The following is a 25919-nucleotide window of genomic DNA, read 5'->3' on the forward strand; positions in this document are numbered from 1 at the left end:
GGAAATTAATTGCTCCTTTTCATAGTAAATTATGTGTACAGTCGCCATCAGATATATCGGAGCGGCCGAGGTGCTCACAAATATCTGAACACGCCTCTATTGTCAAGGCATTAGGCACCTCGGCCGCTCCGATGTATCTGATGGCGACTGTACATGATTTTATTTTTACTATAGGTATATTATATGACACAGACAACAAGTACCTACTACAAAGGCAAGAAAGAGAGACAAACATTAAATAAGTGCACATACCTAATTGTTCCAACCCTTAAATTTATAGTTATTGAAACATAATCACGATCATAAAACGAATTTCAGCAAACGATGGCGCCACAAACATAGTCGCGTTTAAAACTTATAAATGCAACCAATAAAACATCAACAATCCGAAACGGCCTTACTCAAAACTTAATCACAAAACCAACATAACTTTAACAAGTATCATTTAAAAACGTACCTTAAATAAACCGCTATAAAGTCCAAGGTAATCGACATATAATCTACTTAATCGAATAACCAAGTTAAATTAAAAAATAATCAACAGAAAATCGACTTTAGCACAATAAAGTTAAGGTTTATAAGGATTGTATGAGTTTTTTGGTCAAAGAGCCACCCAAGGGGTTTTCTTCGAAAACGAGCCGTAAAAATTACTGGACGTTTATTCTGCTGAGGGCATCCGATGAGAGCTAACTCAATTATCTGCTCGTATTATAATTATTGTCGTGTGTGAAACTTTATGGGGCTAATGGATCATACACCCAATAGTTGACCACGAAGGTGCAAAACAAATATTAGCCCTCTAAGATCAAATTAAATTACCTACTATGAAAATATTTTAATTTGTGTCATTTCAAGTGGACACACTACTATTTAAACTACAAACCGAAATAAATGTTATATACGAAGGAAAGAATGACCGAGGCCTCCAGTGTCCAGAGCTGAAATCGAACCAGCGCCCTCTGTTTACCGGACAGATGCCTGAACCGCTCGGTCATCCGGTCACGGTGCATGGGACGAAATTTCCAAGTACATATGACAATTTCCTGAAGACTTTGGCGCCCCCCGGCCATCTCTAAGGTAGAACAGTATGGTTCGACCTCTTAACCGAATCAACTCAGGTGATTACGGGCTAGCGAAGGGAGATGGCGCTGTCATTAATACTCTAAGAACATAAAAGAATCTTATTATATTATAAATATATTCCAATATAAACAATTTTGGTTTACGTCATGCGATGTTACTCGTACACTGGTAAATAGAAGAGATCACTGAAATTTGGTCTTTTCCAAATGGCAAGAAAATTTCAACATCCTCCATGCCTGCTTACGATACACTTAAAATTACCTCAAGGTTTAGTGCATTTCATAATTAATAACTAATTTAGTACGTTGTCTCTTGAACAGAGGCCTCGAAGCGGCAGACCTCTAGGAACAAGTGGCCCATAAAAATTGTTAATAGAATTTGCGCCCGTCCCCGCATGCCCGTCATATTTATAGTGAAAAATTAGGGTACATTACATATGCGGCTAAAGTGAAACGAATTGTAAACAAAGATAGTATATCGATTCGTACAAAAGTTAAAATAACTAAACTAACCGAAAATTTGCTTTATTAGTTTCTACACCGAGTCGAAAATCATCCAATTTCCTTCGTACAAAAAGTTATAAAGAGATAAATAGACGAAGAGCAAAGTAAGATCACCATACGTCCTGCAGTGCCGTTCTCTCGACTATTAATGGGCCCAAATCAAGAACGTATTAAAAAGAAAGGATCCTTTAAACTTTAACAACTCCAGCAGGTGTTAGGATGGTGCAGGCAAATATGAAAAACGGCTCCGTAAAAAGCTGCCTCTGAATGCGCTAAGAAAAGTCTGCCTATCACTCCTACAGAAAATATAATAATAAATAAAACTGATTATTATTTAAATTAAAAGTAGCTTTATATTCTAGTAATCCTAAAATCCAAAAATCCTTATCAATTGCATCAGTTTTTTTCATTTGAAGTTTACAGTTTTCGAACCAAAGGCTACATTTACTAAAATGTACATTTACTAACCACACACCGTAAGTTTTGTTTTAATTTCGGAATATGTGGAAAAAGCTAGAGGAGTATGTCTACACAGCGAAGCATTTAGATAATGTGATTTACAACAAATGTTTGTCAAAAAGGTTTTAATTTAGGTAGGTAGGTTAGATTAGTTTTTTAAATTAAATTTTGTAATAAGAAATGTTCTGCTTGACACCCTGTTCCTTATAAGTAAGTATATTTTGTTAGCATAAGTGAAAATATATCTGCGCACAGCATAAACGACTTACCTTTTTGCTTTGTAAATAATCGGAATAAAGTAAGATCAATCAATCGTTGGAGTGGTCAGCTACCCACCGACAGATGGCGCTGACATAAGAAACTAGAGTATGGTAAAGTAAAGTTCGTCTAATCTAAAGATTTTTGAACCGATTTTAATAGAACAATGAAGAAGTCTCGTTATAAACTTCGTATTTTCATAGAAATTTGTCATGCAAATGCTGTATAGAGTTTATCTTGGTGCGAATGTATAATGATAATGGTAGGTTAGTTTTCTGTTAATGTAAATTGTAGTAAAGTAAAAAGGCTAAATTTATATTGATTTGTAAGTTATACTTTTTAATACCTATACCTTCAAGCTATAATTACATTATGTTTTTGTTGTTTTATAGACTGCAATTTATATACAACAAGGAAACTCCTGCAAGTCTTAATTTAAGAAATATTTTTGTAAACTTGTTTGTAAACGACTGTTTGTTTCTTAAGTTTAACGATTCTACAAAATAAAGTTTTAAAAACAAAATTAAATTATTTAGGAAGTGATGTGATAATAAGTACACGTCTTTGCGGCGTTTGCTGTAGAAACGGTAGGTCCTTGGGGGCCGGAGGAACTGAAACTTTTTCAAAAATTAAAATATCTCATCCGTTCCACTGGTAACTGTAGGGCTGGCTCGTTCCTCGCTCAGCGCATTGGCATTGCCATCCAGCGAGGAAACGCGGCTAGTTTTGTGGGCACACTCCTAAGTGCCAGCGGAATAGGGGATATTTATAGATATAATTTAGATCTGTATGTGTGATTATTGAGATTTTACATTCTTGGATAAAGAATAAACACGTACACGTTTTTTTTTGTTGGGTAAAATTTATTTTTGTTGTTATTTCTGATTTAACTCTGTCACGCTGTTATTTGTGTATTCTATCAAATAATTAAAAAATGTCGTGCTATTAGATAATAAGTTACCTGACTAGCTGTAAGTAGATTATATTTTCGATGAGAAAAATTAAAAAACTAATTTTCACATACAATACAAAGAGTACTTCGTAGCATTTTTCACGGTAAAAAACGAGACAACCAAAAGAATTTTCACACTGTAACGTTTATAAACGAATTTATTCATGCTGCTATTATATAACAAAGCATTTTTACTTACATTAACCTTTTGGACGCCAAAAATACCGTAGGTTCAACGATAAAGACCGATTAATCGGTCATAGACCACAGAGCAACATAGACCTACATGCATATGCATAAAGTTCAATTTCAGTTTTGACACGGTGACGTGGCGTCTGGATGACAGCTTTTGTTTTTGACACGGCGTCGAAAAGGTTAAGCGTTGTTTGAGAGCATATTTATTTTCTAAGCGGCTCTACATTGAGTACCTACACCGTTAAAATATTCGTGGAAATTCTCTAAGACTAAAAGTAAGGCAAAAAGGTAGATTCAACATACTGTTCCATTTACACCATCTTCAGTTCAGCAGTCGCAAAATATTCATGTAGAAAATGTGGGCGCGCTTGCCATTTCCATATCGTAGAACCATCACCCAACCCAACTATAACGTAACCCAACTATAACTTATACATTGAGAAACTCAGACAATTGAATACTTAAGACCGTCTCCGAGAGCCTGTACAGCCCCATTTTTCGTTACTGGTCATCCGTTCACCATAGCGAGAACAAAAAGTAAATATATAATAAATATAAGACTAGTCATATGGCGACTGAAGCAACCCTTAGTTTAAGTTAGATAATAATATTATATTATAGCATAATATTTTTTTTATATGGACTGTTGTCTGAAATAAAGTGATTTTTTATTTATTATTATTTATAACTACCTATTTAGTTCATAATCTCCCAATTATGATCACAACTCACAAAACTAACTTAAATATATTTGTTTAGGTATTATTGTTGTTTCAATGACGCAGTTTTGCAGAATAGTATTTTCATAAATGAGAGAAAAATCCCAGGTTAAGCAATAAGAACTTTATTATTCAACTACATATTTATCACTACACCTTATAAAACAAAGTCCCCCACCGCGTCTGTCTCTGTGTATGTATATTCGCAATAAACTCGAAAACTACTGAACGGATTTCCATGCCGTTTTCACCTTCACCTATCAATAGAGTGATTCTTCAGGAAGGTTTAGGTGTATAATTTGGTAAGGTTTTGTGTAACCCGTGCGAAGCCGAGGCTGATCGCTAGTACTATCAAAGATACTAGATGTAACTCCGTAATAGATGTTTACAGTCTAAGGAAAAAACGTGCCTCGAAAATCAAGAAAATTTGATTCTCGTTCAGAGGGCACCACTAGTTTTGGCCCACTGTCGTATAGATGGCGTTGACTGTTTCGTTTGTTATTTAACAATTTTAACGCATATCAGTGAAAGGACATGGGTCAAAATCATAAAAATAATTAATGCATATAAAAAAAAAAACATTTATCTATATTTAAATACATTTTATCGTATTTTTATAAATCTTAATTTTTAGTTTTAAAGTGTGTCGACAGATGGCAGTGAATTTACTGGGGTTACAAAATTTACTATGACAGTACCGCTCTAGTATAAGTTACTCTATGGTACTATTAAGTATTGAACTTTTAGACCATATTTGTATTAGTGGACTATAGTTGTGTGGTTTATGCGGTATTGGAAACATTGAGGTAATATGTATGTATACACTATATAGAGCCGGCCGAAGAAAATGTTTCCGCGCCTCAATGAAGTGCCTTCATTGCTACTGGCTAGCTGCGCGCTGCGCTTATTCTTTAGCTTAGTGAGAGACGTCAAACGCAAAAAATGACGTACACCTCGCGGACACAATTTGTTCTCGACAGCTTGTCTATACATTATACGTCAGTGATTAGAAATGTCTTTCAACAAAGTGGTCCTTCGAACAACATTTCGGACGAAGGTGACTCTACCACAGAATAACTAATATTACTAACTCTACATGGCATTTGCAATGACAAAGTCAAATGTAGCAAAGGTTGTCTGGAAGAGATCTCTTTTTAGTGATAAGACCGCCTGTTGTTAACCTCTGCTTGTGTTTCTGTTTTCTTTTTGTATTGTTTTCTTTTGTGCAATAAAGATAATTTGTATTGTATTGTAAAATATGACGTTTATAAATTTAGATTTATTCATTTCATAATATTAAAACGTATCGCTATTAAAAAATAAAATATTCGTGTATTATATATACAATTACATTGTTCATTATTTTACTGTTTAGAAAAAAAATAATTATAAAAGTAGTTTACTTAAAATTAATGCATTTGGTTCAGTCAGTTCCATCCTCGTATTTTTCCCATGGCCAAAATATCCTGAATTGTCACAACACAAACTCTCGCTTATGTGTCTAAAAGAATTTGGTCATGGTTTGATTTGAGTTAAATTGCAAACAATCAAGAAAAGTTACAAATAAGTAGAGCACGTTTATTTGAAATTCACTAGATATCTGGATTTTTAAAGATTTTTCTATGAGCTAAAAAGCTAAAGAAATTGATAAAATAGGTGTAAGTATCTAATTAGAAAATTTTATAAATCTGCTAGAGGTTGAAGTTGAAACAGATGCTTGCGAAGAGAACGCTTTAACTATTTTTAAGTTGACTAAATTAAGATTAATTGTATGACTATATATGATAAACAGTCATTTAAAAGCAGATATAAATTAATAAAAAATATACATAACAAATTTTCCTTCTTCGTCCGTAACTCCGTGATAATGTAAGTACGTTTTATAGGTACCTATCGGCCGTTTTATTATAAGTATGTTTGAAATAAATTAGTTAAAAGTTTAATAAACTTTAAATATAAGTAGGCACAATATAGGTCTACAAACGAGAAAATAATTGACGAAGTAGCTATCCATTTTATTTTCATTTTTTCATAAACCAAATGGCAAATCAACTGAAACTTACAAAATCAACTTAGAAACTTACACTTAGATAAATGAATTTACACGAAAAGGAAGTGAGGTCTTATAATACCTAACTTGGCAAAAAAGTACGTACTAACATACATTCTTAATTCCTTATCATAAGGGAAAATATCACAATTGAATTACGTATCAGGTAATTGCTTGTTGTTTTGATAAGCGTGATTGTGGTCCGCCACAAAGACACCGAGCTGTTTGCTCAGGCCGAGCCCGCGGCAGGGGCTAGCACTAGACGCACAAAAGATACAGCGAGTAACGAGTTCAATTGATGAACGAACGGAAACGTGTCCAATTAGAAGGAGACGGCGGCGGTGGCGAGTGTAGTGTGGTGTCGCCCCCGCGTATTAACGAGATTAGCGGCGCGGGGCGCCCGCCGCCGCCGTCCTTGCCGGTCGGCGCGCGAGGTGTGGCGGCGGCGGACACCTCGCCCGCGACGAAAAAACAACGCTCGTGGCGCCGCGGCCCCGCCTGCTGCGCGCGGGGAGCCGCTCGGCGCGCCATTGGGCGGGCGCGCGGAGGGGTGTCGGAGCCGGCGCCGCCGGCGGCCAGTCGTTTGACGCCTGCCGCGCGAGCGGGTGTCGCCACGAGAGCGAGTGACGAGCGAGCCGCCGGCCGGTTATGGACGTTGCATGAGCGGCCGCGACCGCTGGAGCCGACGGGACCGCTGGAGCGCGCGCCGTGGGTCCCGGGCGGCGCGGGCATGCGCTTCGAGGGCACTGAGCGGCGTGACGCCGTCGCGTTCCACCCACTGCTGGTGCCGCGACCGAGCGACTTCTCGGTATCGGCGCTGCTGACGGCAGGCGCGCTGCCGCCGCCGCCGTATCTGCCGGCAGCCCTGGCCGCCGCGCTGTCCGCGCCCTGCCCGTTGCTGAAACCGCCTCCTCCGCCTTACGCGCCTCTGCCGCCGGACGACGACGGAGTCGTCGACGACCCGAAGGTGACGCTCGAGGGCAAGGACCTCTGGGAGAAGTTCCACAAGCTGGGCACCGAGATGGTGATCACCAAGAGTGGCAGGTCAGTACGGCCGTCGCGTCCCCGTTGCTCGTTGTGATCGTGCCTTTAACGTGTAATAGTGATGTGTGTGATATTGCAAATGAAACCGTCAAAGCGTAACACGTGTATCGAAGAGGTAGGGTAAGTAGCGAGTGGCTTAGGCTAGGCAATCAAAAAGTTTTGTTTTCATCGGTTACTAGCCGAGAGCGCGGATTTGTTTACCTACAAACTGGCGGAACTACTTTGAAACTGATAAGAAACATTTACCTACTTAACTATAACTTATACCAACTTATACTAACTTTTGCGTTTGAGTAAGAATCAGATATACAAAAACAAGTGGCGGCTGTTTACAATTGTTAGTTATTTACTGAACTAATTATTGTTTTTCAATTAAAACAAATTCAAACTTATCACTTATCAGATACAATTGTTTATGTTGATACTTTGAATAATTTTAAATTAAACAACTATTTACCTATCCTGGCTGTTCCCTATGGTTGTATGGAATATACGCTTTCTTAATTTCAATTTCATTACAATCAAATTTTAAAATTACTTGACCCTACCTACTAACAGAAACATTTAAGTACTTATTTGTTTAATCTTTGTGCAGTACAAGCTTGAACAATGGGTACAATTATTTTTATTTCAGTCACTATTCATAGGCAACTTTTTAATGATAGTAATTTTCAAAACTTGCAACGCAATTTTCACCGATTTCCAGTAATCGAGCATATTAAAAACTAATGACTTACATGCCTCTTCTATTATTTTGAAAAATTAACAATCAATTAAGACGAAAACATGTTAAACAAATAAGATATCCAACATAACCTAACCTTAGTTGTGCACGCCGAATGAAGTGCAGGGCGGCGTTCGTGTTGACAGATGCATAGAGTAGGCGCTTTTTTTCGCCAAAACACTGCACCGACGGGACGTGCTCTCGCATTAATTATTCTCTGAATTTAGAAATGGCTTCGTTTCGGATGCTGAGAATTTTGCGCTAAATATTTTTTTATATAGAAAACAGTCTAGTGGTGGTAAATTGATTGAAATTTACTTGGTTTGTTTGGAGATTTTTTTTCATTTCAAAACAAATGCATTGCTCTTAGACAAACATTTTTAGTATTTTTTTCAATCGGGTATAGTATACTTAAAGTATTATTTTACGCTGAATACCTATCTAATCAAGGTCTAATGGATAAATTGAAACTAGTGATGAAAATTGAAGCTAAGGAATTAAAACCAGTTTTGTGTTGAATGAATTTGTTGTTGTTAGGTTAGTTTGTGCTTTAAATAAATTGCATATATTATTTAACAATAATATTGTACGTTTCTAAGTAGTAATTGACGCTTTAATACGCTCCTTTATCTTAAGTCATGGAAAAAATATTTCCATGATTCCTGTTTTTTATACTTAGATTTTTATGAAGCTTTAAATAAAATCTACCAGTATAATTTACCAGTATTCTCACAGTTTAATCTTTTACGCTGTTAAAAAAAAAACTTTCGTATATTTTACACATCTGTTTGTCAATATTACTAAAGCAAACGAAGAGGCCTCACGCATGCTCGTAAAGTTGGGTAACGAGAATATTACTTCGCGTTGCCGAGTCAATATTTATTAAAATGTTCAAGTATTTTTATTACGGAAAATCTACGTATTTTATTTTCTTTATAATATACTTTTGATGGTAACCTATTTTGTCAGTTTCCTATATAGAGATTTTAGTGGTTAGTAGGTACCTAATAGTAACGTGTAGGTACATAAGGCAATATTATTATTAATATTATGTCATTTATGTGGTACGCCAGGGCGTGGGTATATGTACAAAATTTTTAACGAGAGAGAAATAAAAACCCGACATTTATGTAACTTGGAACTTCTATAAGAGTTCAAAACTCGAATTGAATTTGTACTTCTATATACTAGACAAAAATCGAAATGGACACTTACATACAGAAACCGATCAGTAACTAGGTACGATAGAATCTTAAACGTTATTAGAAAATTTTACCACAACAAAAAAGTTATATGCAGAATCATATAACACTTATTTAAACTTTCACGATTTTTACTCATTATTACGATTTAAAATTTTACGCGATTAAGTCCCGTCGTTGTTAATAATAATCAGAATCATATAGATACGTAGATATTTTGAGTATAAACACTTCAGGCGTGCCGATGCCATAGAGGGTATCGGAGATGAAAGAGCGGTGTTATAAAAAGAAAAAGTTTGTGAGAAAGAAAATAAAAGGGTTTGCGACGAATTTTCCTCGAAAATGATATTTAGTTGACAGTTTCAATGCAAAGGGTAACACTTGACTTTCAATTATTGTGATTCGGTGAAATTTGAATGAATTTGAATTAGGTATTTTTTAGAATTGAGTAAACTGTGCTGATAATAATGATTTATACTAAGGATCTACCGCAAAAATCGAAAGTTCGGTATCTGCCTCTCTATCACTCTTACATTTTAGAAGAGAGGTAAAGCTTAGAAATTAGTTTTTAAAGCTTTTTATAAGTCTTTATTATCATGTTGTCATCAATAAATAGATAGGTACTTACCTAATAAAATTTTATATTTTCTCATAGGTTTGTACCCAAATAAGAAAGCTATTAAAAAAAACACCTTAAACTTCACGTCAATAGATTAATAGGTAGTATAATATCGTACAATATGATATAAGTACCTACTCGAATTTCCCTACCACGGAAAACCAACAAAAAAAATCGTTGGCCACATATTTTTATATTTTTTGTCTATAATTGTCTAACAACTTTACTTACCTGTTACTAAGTTTGCAATACTTACTTGTTTTGCAATATAAAACTAGCAAAATCAATTGGAAACTTTATTTGATGTATTATCAGTTACAAGCGGTTATTATTATGATATAAATAATACGGGGAGCAGCATGCCAAGAGTCGGTAACCTACAATTTATCAATCGTGCTACCGAGTAAAATTCAATTTGGTTCGAAAATGAAGGTTCGCGCAACATGATGTGATTTTTTAGGCCCATCGCACTGTGAGGACGAAATTAGTACCCAATGAGTTTTGAATTAAAATTGGTGAGCCATTTTATGTAACTTATTTTTTTAATGAAATTTCATTCTTATTCTACTCTGAATCACGATATCTTCCGATCATATTAGAAGAAATAATAGTGTCCAAAAAATTCTATACATTTTTCAATCCTTCCATTCCGTTACAGTCATACAAAGACTATGAAAAAAACGGAATGAAAATAAAAATCTTGAAACACTTTTTTTCTCCTATTAGGATCGGAGACCTCGTGATTTCAGAGTTCAAATAACACTTCCAAATAAAAAAATAGTGTACAACCTTAAAAAAAACCGACCAAGTGCGAGTCGGACTCGCGCACCGAGGGTTCCTTACTTTTTAGTATTTTTTGTTATAGCGGCAACAGAAATACATCATCTGTGAAAATTTCAACTGTCTAGCATTTCATGAGATACAGCCTGGTGACAGACAGACGGACAGCGGAGTCTTAGTAATAGGGTCCCGTATTTACCCTTTGGGTACGGAATCCTAAATCCTATGTAGATGTAATTAATTTTATTTGCAGTGGTTATGCTTCATTAATTGTGTTGTTATGAAAATAGAAACTCGAGTTTCCAGGAAAATAAAACGGATACGAGAGCCAATTTCGGAATATACATAGAGATACCTACTACTTAGAAAATTACATTGTTTTACAGGAATATTGTTCTAAGATTATTGTATATTGATAGATCTAAATTATAGTCATAGTTTCATTTTACGTAAACTCGTAAAGTAGGTAGGCACCTAAAATTTATACAAGAATATTTTTCTTGGTTGATATTTTCAAATAGAGTAAAATTTACACAACATGAGGCAAAACGAGTTCCGGGGCGAATCAGCTCAAACTAAAAAGTCTGCCGATATTTAAAATATTATCTATGATAGGCTGATGGCATTGCAGTGTAGAGTTGCACCAAGCTTACTCGGCATGACCTTTTCAATGGCAAATTATTGTAAATTTCTATGAAAATATGACTTTATATTGACACTCCCTCACTTTGCTATTTTCAAGACGGTGCAAAGTTAGATCTTTCTTCTTCTTATCTTTCTTATTTTCTTTGCCCTGTGGTTCGATTAGCCTCGGTTTACCCTATGTTATATAAATCAACCTCTGTATAATTCTTACCTATTTACTTACAACGTGATTAAGACATTACATCAATTATAATATATGTGGGTATCTATTTAGTATTTATCTTAAATTACTAGTTATTGAGCTTGAGGTAAAATCTGATCAATTTGCATGTACTTGGGTTATATTATTGAAAATTATAATGCGTTAAATATGTACTACATGTAGAGTGGTTAATTATGAAAATCGTTCAGGTCAAGTTATACCAGTTTTATTTTTCAAAGAAATTATTATAGTATTTAATCGTACCTAAATCGTTTAAGTAGGCTACATATATAAATAATAAGCTTTATCTGGTTATTATTTTTAGGGTTCCGTACCTCAAAAGAAAAAAACGGAACCCTTATGGCTTATAGGATCACTCGTGCGTCTGTCAGTCTGTCACAGACTATTTTCTCCGAAACTACTGGACTAATTAAGTTGAAATTTGATATACATATATGTAAGTTTGGGACCCAAAGACGGACATGTAATGTAAACAGATGAATTTAAACATGGGGGCCACTTTTGAGGGGTAAATGAGAAAATTAAAAAAACAAGATTTTCAAACTAAATCGTGCTACATATCAAATGAAAGAGCTCTTTGTTAGAATCAAATATATATATTTTTTTGTAATTTTAAAATAAATAGTTTAGAAGTTATTTAAGAAAATAGCCAAAAAATTACCATTCCCCCCTTTACCTCCAAAAGTACTGGGTCTAAAATTTTGAAAAAAATACACAAAATAGTTCTTTACCTATAAATGACAGGAGAACCTATCAGAAACGTGCAGTCTAGCGTGAGTCGGACTTAATTACTTAGTTTTTGACCCGACCTCTAGGGTTTTTTAAAGACATTTCACTCACGTTTCACATTTATCATGATCCGATTCGCTTGGGTCTACCCTATAAGGGCCACCCCACACTAGCGTCTTTTGAGCGTCGGCGAAAATGGTGACGATGCGCAGTTGCGCCAACGTTGCGTCGAGCAGCGGCCATAGAGTTGACTAGACGCCGACGATCGAAAGGCATATGAATGTCATAGTAAATTTTGTAACCACAGTAAAAATTCACTGCCATCTATCGACACACTTTAAAACTAAAAATGAAGATTTATAAAAATACGATAAAATGTATTGAAATATGGATAAATGATTCTTTTTATTTGCATTAATTATTTTTATATGATTTTGACCCATGTTCTTTCATTGATATGCGTTAAAATTGTTAAATAACAAACGATACCGTCAACGGCCTCTATACGAGAGTAGGCCAAAGGTAGTGGCGCCATCTGATCGAGAATCAAATTTTCGTGATTTTCGGGGCACGTTTTTTCCTTAGACTGTATCCATCTATTACGGAGTTATATCTATCTTTGCCCAACATTTATGAAATATAGTTTTGTGACAGCTTATCCGCGTTTATATCTGTAACAGTGTTTATTCAGCACGTCATACGACATAGCCCAGGGCTTATCACTGTTAATTATGTCTCATTAACACATAACGAGAGCATTTTATCACGCAAGCTTTATGTAACATGTAACCTACGAATGTTCTGTTCTATTTTGGCATTCGTGCCTCGCTTACAATAAGTTTTCGGAATTTTTGTTTGTAAAGCACGCACTGATGGTAAAATTAAATACAAAAACCGGCCAAGTGCGAGTCGGACTCGCGCACCGAGGGTTCCGTACTTTTTAGTATTTGTTGTTATAGCGGCAACAGAAATACATCACCTGTGAAAATTTCAACTGTCTATATAGCTATCTCGGTTCATGAGATACAGCATGGTGACAGACAGACAGACGGACAGACAGACGGACAGCGAAGTCTTAGTAATAGTGGAGCGACTAAAAATAATAGTGAGTAAAAACCGTACTGATAAATATTTTGAAATATGTCTCACGATAGTTTAAGTGCGAAACCAAATATCTACCATAGTACCTATTTAAAAACAATTTCAGAAAACTAAGTCTTCATACCAGTATGAACAAGTGCATGCTTCACAAAAAAAAAATACTAGTTTTATATTGCGAAATAAATAGGTATAAGACACTTTGGTTTTTAGAATTTCAATATTTTTGCACGTATGTAATTACCTATGTTAGACATTATTTAAGTCACAACATTAATTTTTTATTTATATTATTTTTTATGGGAAATAGGAATTAGATTTTTTGAATTTTATGATACCTATGGTTGGAAACCTTAACAGAAATAGGTACATGACAAAAGCGTCCAGAAACCAATTATTTACAGTTTAAAAATCGATGATCAAAGTTTCCCCGCGATTCAACGTAACCACAGAATAACTAATAGTACGTAACCCCAGTTTACCGATATTTTTGTTGTTTCAAGCTTTTTCTAAATCGAATTTAACCTTTCATATACAGGCTGGAAAAAATTAATGGGCCCTGAAGGGAAAGTGCAGTTACTGTTAAAAGTTACAGCAGCCGTGGCCGGGTGGTCTAGTTAGCCGCGTAAGCTGAAGACGCGGGTTCGATTCCCGCCTCGGCCACCGGTGGACTTGGTAATTTTTTCTTTAGTGTATGATATCCATTTCAGTTTAGAATCATTATAGTCATTATTTATCATGGCTGTAAGTGTTTCAGTTAGCTGCGGTAATGCTTCTGGTCGTTACCGACATTACTAACACACGATTTGATCGTTATAGTGCTGTAAATAAATACAAGTAGGTTTTATAGGTTTTTTTTTATATAATAGGCCCACCTAGTAGGCGGTCATTGTAGGGAGATTCTTGCAATTCTAATAGGGAATATTACGCGAAACTCTGCGTAGGGGGCAGGCACAATCTGAGGTTCTATCGCGAAACAAATCGAAATTTCATTACCTAACATCTCTGTTACTCTTGCATATTCGAGCGATTAAGAGGCAGATAGCGAAATTTCGGATTCGCGTTTCCCGGTAGGTCCTCTGTAAACAAACCGCTTTGATGCATCAATGTCATATTTTATTATCTCTGTAAACTTGTTAAGCATACGTGTTAAGTGCAAGTATTGCATGGCAAACTCATTGTGTGAGTAAAAACGATAAAATTGCTATTATATTTTAATTTGTAATAATTTTTGACACAAACTACTTCCCTATGTGATTTTTATTATTTTCATTGTCAACTGAAAAAGATGTTTGTTCAATATTTTTAAGCAGATAAAGATAAAGTTGGTAGCAATAATAGCATACGTAGATAATATTTTATTATATTGTTTACTTTTTATCAATTACCTCGTTGAAGTTGTGATAAAGCTTTTTCACAGTGACGAATAGGTATTATTAACTATGATTTAATTTTTCCACTTGACATGACATATGACACATGACATCACATGACATATAGAAACGTTCAAAATCGTTCACACAACTAGACCGCCTTCCCGCATAGACGTGTGAACGACTTTGAACGTTTCCTTACAAATTTTGCTGTCACTACGGTATTCGATAAAATCCCGTAATTCCCGTATACGGTATACGGGAAAAATTAACGCCGTGTGAACCTAGCAGTGCTGGCTGGACGTAGCGAGGGATGCCATGCGTGCCCATGGTCTTACTAGAGGACCATGAGGGATACAACATGAGAGAAAAAAGTAGGCAAGCGGATGCTGCATGGCCTCCAAAGCAGTAGCTAAGGATATATGCTGAGAGTGGTGGTGGCCGCGATCCACTACCATACATTGCCGCCAACAAAGAGAATATTTAAGATAGAGCGGTACGTGAGCGGTACTGTCATAGTAAATTTTGTAACCACTGTAAATTCACTGCCATCTATCGACATACTTTAAAACTAAAAATTAAGATTTATAAAAATACGTTAAAATGTATTTAAATATGAATAAATGATTTTTTTATTTGCATTAATTATTTTTATGTGATTTTGACCCATGTTCTTTAACGGATATGTGTTACAATTATAAATAACAAACTAAACCGTCAACGCCCTCTATACGAAAGTAGGCCAAAGGTAGTGGCGCCATCTGATCGAGAATCAAATTTTCGTGATTTTCGAGGCACGTTTTTTCCTTAGACTGTGTCCATCTATTACGGAGTTATATCTCTTTGCCACCAACCTCAATTACCGAACACGCAACAGCAATGCATATGCTAACTCTCGGATGCGTAACGAGTGTCCGCGCGTGAAATGCCCGTCTGTTGTCTATGGAACTAATTAATTGCTGGTCCGCATGCCAGCTTGCTGCAAATTCATCAATAATTGCCAATGAAGTGGCACTATTGGCAGTCGATGATTGGTGGCGGAAATCTTTCTGCTAAAATAAGTGGTGAACGTAATATTGTATCCCATCAAAAACATTACATGTAAAAAGATGCAAGTCTCGCAACGTAGTTCTTCTACTACAAAAAAGTTTTGAGATGTAATGTGAAACCAAGTCGGTTATTTTAGTCAGTGCCAGGGGGTGTTAAAACCGTAACAATATTAGATACCTTTATTTTTTTAATACACACATATAATGACTGAGAATATATCGTAATTACATGTTATTGAGAATATATCGTAATCATATTATGCTCTATACGTCACTGAAAATTCAGGGTTCTAGCTTTAGCTATCACAAAATTACAGGAAGTTGAAAATGGCCTGAGTGGCTTCGAGAAAAGGATGGTACGGCCGTGCCTCTTTGTTTTGCTCGACTTGGCGGGGGCACTACCGTGCCCCCAGATTAAAGAAAAAAAAGTATAAAGGTTTAAAACTACGAGTATGGTGTGCAAAATCTGCATTAAGCTACGTCTCTGTAAAACTCAAGCGTACGAATTTTTGGCGTCTAAATTGTGCGTGTTGTATGTGTTTTGGTAAATTTAAACACACACAAAATAAAAATAAATCACTTCAGGGAAAACGTAGGAGTTCGATTTTGAATATCAGCTAAAATGTAACAAAACCTCGATCGCAGATTGTTTACATATGACGTGTCGCCCCGCCCTCAAGATGGCCGACAAATTAAAGTTAATGGCTAGCCTAGGCCGGACTAATGGACTCACCGTCTTTAGGGTAACCGCTTGTACTATCGCATTTCCCACAGCAGTTTGTAGGTTGTCCAATTCACACTTGCCTATTAGTAGTTAAACCTAAAAGTCATATTCGCATTCAGATTGCGCCAGTTATACGCTATATTTACTAGATATAGATAGATACCCACGAAAAAACAATCAACTAAAGAACATAAAATTATTTTTGATTTTGATTTTTCTGAAAATATGAATTTTGGTTAAAATTGTTTCAAATTCTACCTATGTACCTTTTTATGACGACAAATACTTGATAATTGATAAATATGCATAATTAAGATATGTCGTTACTTCTGTTAAAATATGTAGGTCAAATATTTAGCCATATTGTTTTGTTTTCCGGTTTCATAATATTTTCCCTAAACTAATAGTATTTAAAGTCTTAAAGGGATTAAAACCCCAAATTCAAAGGTAAACGTGTCAAAAATATCAAAATCGACCATTTAAAACTTTTTAAAATCTAATAAGGTCATAAAATTAGCTTAGATAAATGTTTTAGAAAAATAATTACGTCATGGCTTTGCAATATGAGCATTACTCCAATCGAAACCTACGTTTCCAAATTCAAAGTTGACCGCGCCAAAATCCACTAGAGTTAAACCAAGAAAAGTCTGCAAAGATTTTGACAGCACACGCAGGCAGTGCAGGTGTTATTTTAAACGTTATACTTCTATGAAATTATGACGTATAAATAACACTGTCACTGCGTGTGCTGTCAAAATCTCTGCCGACTTTTCTTGGTTTAACTAGAAATACTAGAATATTCTGGTAGCTCCATTTGGCTCAATCACTTCTCACTCTGACATGTACACAACTCTGGTATGTCGTTTTTGCTGTAATGTAACTTTCAATAACTTGTATTCCGCTTGATATACGGTTTGGACACGCGAAGCCTATAAATCAGTATTACTTGCCACCTTTTCGATTGTTCTAACTGCTGACTGACATGAAGGCAATACTAATAAGTAACACTTGTTGAGTGATTTGCTGCTTAAGGTTCCGTACTACTTAAGGATTAATTGGCTGTTTGTAATTCGTTTCTGTTGTAGATAATTAAGTACTATTTTTTTGTGGAATTTATATTTACCCGGCTAAAGGGCCTAATATTTAGACCTTAAGTCATAATGTTCTCTTCATAACAGTTTAAATTGCTGCGCATCCGGCCCTAGTTTATTTAGTAGTTTCTTTATCTTTTTAGGGTTCCGTACCCAAAGGGTCAAAAAGGGAACCCTATTACTAAGACTCCACTGTCCGTCTGTCTGTCACCAGGCTGTATCTCATGAACCGTGATAGCTAGACAGTTGAAATTTTCATAGACGATGTATTTCTGTTGCCGCTATAACAACAACTACTAAAAAGTACGGAACCCTCGGTGGGCGAGTCCGACTCGCACTTGTCCGGTTTTTCCTATCTTATTCGTTTCTGAATTTCTGCATAAACAGGCTTTACTACGGCGCCTCAAAAATATATAAAACTTTATGGAAAAGTGCTCAACAATAAGTAAGCCGGTGGAAATCCAGTTCTGTGGTCGCTCCGCCAGTAGGTATTAAAACAATTAGTTAAATGAAAAAATATTCTAGTCTATCAGTATTGTAGAATTTTTTAAATAATTATTTGAAACTTGAAAAACATTTAATAATAAACTCGAGCGTCCAAAATTTCAAAAGAAACGCAAAATGGCGCTCTAAAAAGCCAAAGTCAATAGTAAATGTATGTAGCTCGCTTCGTAAACGCCGTCCCGTGGTAGTCAAGGAGAATAGGTAAGTAGAGCGTTTGCGAATATCGCAACGCTTCCAGGCGCCGCTGTCAAATGTTTAAAAAGAAAAAAAAAAAGAATTTTGGCGGGAGGTGTTTTATTGTCCGTTCGCGAGGGTTGCTTTTGATGCGCTTTGATGTTGAGGTTTTTTATCGGGAAAAGTTTGAAGTAACTGTGTTTGAATTATAAATTAAACAACTGATTTTTTCAGAAGCCTTTCGACACCTCAAGTTTATTAATTAAAACTGCTACTTATTAGGACTGAGAATTTAGGAAATTTGCTGCAAGAAAAAAGGTCAGTGTGGCCGAATCCGTCAGCGGGATAATTCCGTACAACATCACTTGCGGCTATTCTATAACAACAGTATGCACTTGCTGACTCGATCAGTAAAGCAGAGAGCATACCTATTTAATACCAGCAGTCAAAAACAGATAGCGCTCAGTAGCCAGAACCGTCCATGACATTGATGTTGCGAATATTCGCATCCGCATCCGCAACCGCGAAACTTCCGCATTATTTTCAACATCCGCATCCTCATAAAATCGATGCGGATGCAGATGTGGAACAGGAACGTCTTAGCGACGGCAAAAGTGCTAGCTAATTTAAAAGCTGACGGACAGCGACAAGAAGTGAAAAGTTTGTTTTTTTTGGACTTTATTATAGTAATGCGATTGTGGGGCACCTATATTCTTGTTCAAATACTAAGTTTCCATTTTTTAATAAAAATTACTAAAGTGTAATATTTGACGTTCTTTATGTGCCTAATCTCGACATCCGCATCCGCATCCGCGGATGTGAGCCTTTAAAAATCGGCATCCGCAACATGGTCTGTTATGCTTCCAACATACACTTGGCCCGTTATTAAGTATTACAATTTATAACTATACTTACAATTTTGCCACTTTAATGCCTCTAGAATGTAGTCTGCCATCCACAGGCGTTAGCGGGAAGCAAAAAAACTCGCAATTAGTAACATAGCTGATTCTTTGAACGATGAATATGCATGCTTCGGCGCAGCCATAAGAACCGCGTACTGACCGCGAACCTGAAAGGTCAAAAACCGGCCAAGTGCGAGTCGGACTCGCGCACGAAAGGTTCCGTACCATTACGTAAATAACGGCAAAAAAATCACGTTTGTTGTATGGGAACCCCCACTTAAATATTTATTTTATTCTGTTTTTAATATTTGTTGTTATAGCGGCAACAGAAATACATTATCTGTGAAAATTTCAACTGTCTAGCTATCATGGTTCATAAGATACAGCCTGGTGACAGACGGACAGACAGACAGCGGAGTCTTAGTAATAGGGTCCCGTTATTACCCTTTGGGTACGGAACCCTAAAAAGGTGTCGTTCGGATTCAGACTGCACCAGAGTTTTTGCTGCAATATTGTAGCGCGATATTGCTGCCAACTGCATTGCTGCTGAATATGTGAATAATCTGGGCAGCAACATTGACTTTGACATTTGCAGCAGCAATTTCGCACTTCAACATCATGCAGGAGTCAGGCACTACTGCATTACTGCAATAAACTTCAAATGTAATATATGTAAATGTAAACGACTGCATTACTGCTGCAATATTGAAGCGCGAAATACCTAAGTGCTGAACTGCTGACTTTATTGCTACTGCGAATGTCAAAATAAATGACAACGAATGTTTACATTTGCGGCAGCAATGTCGCGCCGCAATACTGCACCAGTAACGCTGGTGCAGTCTGAACCTAAACGGTACCTTAAGAAAACTTCGCGCCCGCGCTAAAAGGTCAATAATTATGTCAATTAAAATTGCGATTAGCTATTTTATGGGAGAATTATACGAACATGAGCATTATAGTGTTAGTGCGGATAGAAAAAGTTGTGAAGAACCGAGTTATTTGTGTGTCAGGTGGGAATTGTCAGATAGCGTGACAGATATACATAAAATTATGGTAAGATTGCTCAGGACCTGGCTTTTATATGTCCTGAACGCTATGTCATCACTCATCGTGAACATTAAACGTAATGTCATCATTGACATCATAACTAGAGGAGCCAGGAATATATACCTAAACATGTTTTAGGGCCTGTTTCACAATGTCCAAGTAAAGTCCTGAATAAGCTACTTGCCACTTATCTGACGAATAAAGTCATCCTTGCAATAAGCTAATCTAAGCTAATCTAATAAAGCTATCTGCTGGATAAAGTGCTTGTTTTGTAGGAAATTTTATCTGGCAGTTAATTTATTTGTTAATTAGCTATCCAATACTTTACTTGGACATTGTGAAACAGGCCCTTAATATACTTAACACATGTCCAATCCGCGAAAGTTGCAAATGTTATATTTTTCTATGTTTTTTTTCTTACAAGCCAACTTAAATTTTTTAAGGTTTTGCAAAACATATAGTCTAGTTTTCAAGTAATTTTTACAAGTTTTTATTTACCTTGACCTGTTAGTATGTTATTGTGGGTCAAATCTTGGAAGCAAAATTTATGTGACCCACTTCCCGATTTCCGATTGTGCTGAAATTTTGCATACATATTATGTAAATCGGATGACAATGCAATATTATGATGACATGGATCTGATCTGATGATGGAGACAGGAGACCATTACCATGGGAACTCTGTGATAAAACAACGACAACTAATTGTGTTTGGGCTTGTTAGAATTATCTCCATGAGTATTAGTTGCCCGTGGAAAGAAAAGTACAGACAGCGATAAAAGCTTGAACCAGAAATAAAATATATTTTCCGAAAACTTATTTTCATGGCATTTATTACCCTTGATTAAAACGAGATATATGCCATGTCTTTATTTGCATGGTAAATATCCCGTTTTTCAATTGAATTTATAGGTTGCGGTTCCCAGTCCCTATCTAATAATAATTTAACGAAAACCCGTTAAATTTCATTACACTAACAGTTTAAGATTTGGCATTTGAACCCCTAATTCCAGGGGCGGCCAATTAGGGTTGCCTACGTAGTCTTTAATTACATAGTGTGGATCCGTGGCAATTTGCGATATTTTGATGACCCTTTGATGTAAATAGGATACCTTTGAATTAATTTGCGATATGGGTTTGCCTTTTGAAATGCATATCTCTATTGTTAGAATAGACGTCTAAAATAAAAACAAACATTTCGGCAGTAATATTATTAAAATGTCATCTACTATTTGTGACGTCCCACGACGAAAGGTGCAACATATGTAATACATACGATGTGGTTGTACTTAATAAATAAAATACTTATGGCGGTCGGCGCTTACGCCATTAATAGCGGCGCCCCAATACTATTGGGGTACTATGCGACTTAAGCGCCGACCGCCATAAGTACCTTTCGTCGTTGAACGTCACATTTTTGTATGGAAAACTTCTACCCTCTCTAATTTCTTTGTATTACAATTTTCGGCAACGAAAACTAGTAATTATCAGACATAGGTGTATGTTAAGGGGCCCACCGACTATCAGTCCGCCGCCGGACGATATCGGCCTGTCAGTTGTTCGGAACTGTCAATTTTTTGTTCTAACTGACAGGCCGGTATCGTCCGGCGGACTGATAGTCAGTGGGCCCCTTTACTTCAATGTCCATGTCAAGTTTCGTGTTATTTCAGAATGTCGTTGTAAAATAAGAGCTTCACTTGTATGGTAACACATTTTAGTAAACTTACTTACTTACTGCTGTGGCGCGACGACCCGAAGTGGATCTTGGCCTCCGACACCAAAAACCGCCATGCTATTACTCTGTCCAAAGCCGTTTCTGTCCAGTCGACGGCGCCGAGTTCGCTGAGGTCTTTCTGTACTTCGTCTCCAGTAAGGCGTCCAGACATTTTAGTTAAATCTTTTGTAATACAACTCCACAATACTCATAACTTTTTAACGTGTCTATATAATACTTATCGATAAAAAAATATGCTGCTTGTTGTTTTAAAACCTTTCTCGCGCAAAATTACAAACTCCACGTCCAAAAACGTATTAAATATCTCAGACATCTTAATCACATGCACTTATATTGTTAGTATTGTTACCACGCAGTTGCACTGTCGTGCAAAATTATAAGACAGTATAGACTAACATGCTTTTGAAATGATACATCCTTACGCTTCTCTGCTGTACTGTGGCGTACAAATAAAAAGGGATACAAAAAGTAACCGAATTACGTCTCCGCATCATGTATTCGACCCGCGTCTTATTGATTGGCTCCCTCGTTACAAGTGTAAACTAACCGAAAATGTAGGTATTTTCGGTGGCATTTTGTTGTACTTTTGGTGGATGTATTTTATTGTTTTATTAATAGGTACCAATTTTTCGATTTCAATTTCAATTTTAATTTTATATTTGTTTTTATTATTTTTATGACATGTGTAAAAACTGATTATGAGCCTTGCAGCTTGAAATAAATGAATTTTATTTTTATTTTTTTTATTTTTTTATTGTATATATTGTCTATGCATTTTGTGTATTTCTTTATTGATAAAAGATTTTAAAGATCAGAATATTATACAAATTTTATAAAAATATACTTATTCCTATTTTCCATGATAGAAAAGCTGTTACCCTTTTTTTTCGAAATTATATAGATAAAAAATAGTAGATGAAGTATTTTGTTAGGTACTCCATCATCAACAGTGCTAGTAGCCAGGGTATTTTATGTAGAGTATCCTAGGTGCAAATGTATGTGCAAATACAGGTGGAATAGACCAAAAAATAATAGGTATTCCTTCCTATTAGTGTAAAAATGCCTTCAAGTGTTTAAATCAATAAATAAAACCGTCCAAGTATAAACCTAACAAAACGTAAATTTTAACATAAGTTTACATGCATTTGATGATCTCATGTTACTGACTATTATCAATGACAATACATTTGTCAGTTCAGCAATGACTTTGATGCATGCTGTCAATTCATTTAACCTTCAAGGTTCGGTGACATTGCGAACGTAAAATTGACAGGCAGACTTATTACCTAAAGGCATATATAAATCGAATCAGTCTATCCACCATGTAGTGTGGATGTGGCATTGGAGGAAGTTAAGAAACTTGAACATGACCTTGGTAGAAGCGAATGGTTTACAACAAGCGGCTAGACGATTTTAAACCATTGCTTCTGCCATTGGTTGGCAGCGCACGCCTGTCTACCAAGGGCGTTTAAAGGTCATGCAGAATTTGGTTTCAACCACTTGCTACATGGCTTAAAACCACTGTTTTTCTACCAAGGTCATGTTGCAGAAACTGTGGTTGTTTGCCGTCTGAAACATGCTTAAGTCATCCATGCATCAATAAAAAAGAATGCCTTTCCTAAAAATTATGTACCTCTCTGGACCTTTAAAATAAACATAAGGTAGGTACTACAAAACATTAATAACAAAACTTCCGTGCCAGACAAGACACAAACATATTACAGTGAAACCTGGTTAATTGACACCTGGATAAATGGGAAACTTGTATACCTAATAACAATTATCCAGGTTTCACTGTGTATATTGCGAGGACCCTCGAAGGGAGACGGGGCGACGTGGACAGCGTCAGTCTGCCAATGCGTGATTCAGTTGAAGCTACTCGTTATGCAGCGAAACATGTCGAGCAATCTTTGAGTTAAAAATATGAGTGTCACTCGTTTTAATATACTTCATATTAGTACTTAAAGTAGATTGTAGTTACCGTATCCATATTTTTTAGTACGAGTAAATCCAAGTTCTCAAGCCGCCATATTTCACTCCGAGATTGACGCCGTTTACGACCTCCTTAATTACTGCGACAAGCAGGTTGAATTATTTAGCTCTTCTATGTTTATTTAACTACAAAGAAAAATGTATACATGGCGGACTTAATGCCTAAAGGCATTCTCTACCAGCATTCGTTTACGATTTACCGTTACCAATAGGTACCACGATAAAGTATAAAAGCGCCCATTAACGTTTTAGACGCAGTTTCAAACACAAAACTGTCACTTGGACGCCACGTCACCGAAGTATCAAAACTGAAATTGATCTTTATTCACATGCACGTAGGTTTATGTTGCTCTGTGGTCCGTGACGGATTAATCCGTCTTTGGCGTTGGACCTACGGTGCGGTGTCATTGGCGTCCAAAAGGTTAGATCACTTATTCCATAACCTTTCGTGGGTTACTAGCCCCTTAACACACCATCTTATGCTGTTGTTACAACATAGCCTTTCCTTTCCTCTGTCAAACTCCAAGCTTTTAGCTAACTTCTAGTGGTTAGTTAAGGAGCCCACTGATTACCAGTCCGCCGGACGATATCGGCCTGTCAGTTGTTCGGAACTGCCAAATTTTTGTTTTAACTAACAGGCGGATATCGTCCGGCGGGCTGATAATCAGTGGGCCCCTTTAAGGTTTCTAAAAACCCTGCAATCGCCAAATTCTCCCACAATTCTGACAATAGACCGAAATCCAGTCATGTCAGTGGAAATGCTGGCGTATTGCAACCTTAAGTACACGACATGCTAAAATATACAGTCAAATAATTTAGTTTCCGACCCATTTCGTACCTTGTCACAGTGACAATCAATATGAAAGTCGCTAGAGACCTCATACTATTATCACTGTGACAAAGTACAAAATGGGTAGGAAATTAAATAATTTGACTGTACAAAGGATCTTCCGTCACCTCTATTGCTAAAATGTCGTAAGTTGTGCTAACTGTGTAACTGAGATGTGCTAGGCCAGTGACGAGTGCTCGGACAGGCGTGGCTCACTCCGCGATTTCGTCGCGTCACTACAAGTACATGCGGCCCACACCAATTTTGGTGTCTAGCCATAGTAGTTGCCGCGCACCGCTACGGAACAGACGCCTGATGTTCGCGCTTGCGCCACCTAGTAGCGGTCATATCTGTCGTAAAAGACTAGTTTTGTTAGAGAGTGAATCTTCTGTACCTAAGTACTATTATTTATTCTGTGCCTTAACTAACACACGTTTACCTACCTTAACTATTTATTTGCCCTAACATTGCATCACATAACGCGATAGCCAATCACAAAGTGAATTGTGGGTACCACATCTCGAGTCTAGATCGTTTGAAAACGTTCCAAAATCCGTTAGCGAGTTAAAGAAGTCCACAAAATGAAGAAATCGAAAATTTGTGCCCACTTACCAGAGGGCGCCGAGGGTACTCAAACTTGACTTTTGGGGTGACCGAATTCGGCATTAAGAGTCAAGAGACCGAACGAACTAAGCAGGTGTATTCAGATTTATAAAATGCGATCTTGATTTCATATTATTTATCTCGCCCGTATTCGTATAAGTATTTGTGCAATAGGGACTCGTAGGAAATATCAAATCAATGTAGGATTTGTAAAATTCTGAATACGCCTTTAGGTGTCAAGCGCGCTCGAATGGTAATCACAATTCAAAGATAAATAATTGAAAGTTGATTTTGAAGTTGATATCAATATTTGTTAAGACACGTTGCAAAGTTATTAATTTACTTTTAGATATGAGATTTTCTTTCAATAATTAAATGAAATTAATTGCATTTTAAAGACACCGATTTTGTCCAATACAAAAACAATTTTCAAGGTAACTGAATATAATAAACACATGTAATGTAAGTCGCTACCGACCTACATAAATACTTAACAAATCCTGTTAGGTACTTGTGAATTACCTAATTTGTATTTTTTACATAGTACATATTCAACGTACATGATACATATTTAATAACAAACACTTAGAAAATCTTACAATAAATCATCTTC

The 25919-nt window shown here is 36.3% G+C and overlaps 1 protein-coding gene and 1 long non-coding RNA gene across 10 annotated transcripts in view; both read left to right on the forward strand.

The window, feature by feature from the left end:
* LOC134750164 (uncharacterized) overlaps window positions 1-25919 on the forward strand; it is a 289739-nt gene that overhangs the window by 150910 nt on the left and 112910 nt on the right. The gene's annotated exons all lie outside the window — the stretch shown is intronic.
* Window positions 6503-25919, forward strand: part of LOC134750117 (optomotor-blind protein) — a 128944-nt gene continuing 109527 nt past the window's right edge. For all 9 annotated transcript variants that reach the window (XR_010128544.1, XM_063685223.1, XM_063685224.1 and 6 more), the window contains exon 1: window positions 6503-7263. Coding sequence is in view for 8 of the 9 variants with exons in the window: in XM_063685223.1 (XP_063541293.1) it covers window positions 6518-7263 (746 nt within the window). In the remaining variant the exon portion in view is untranslated. The remainder of the gene's footprint in view (window positions 7264-25919) is intronic.

This window comes from Cydia strobilella, chromosome 19 (genome assembly GCF_947568885.1).
Source record: "Cydia strobilella chromosome 19, ilCydStro3.1, whole genome shotgun sequence".
Lineage (NCBI taxonomy): Eukaryota > Metazoa > Arthropoda > Insecta > Lepidoptera > Tortricidae > Cydia > Cydia strobilella.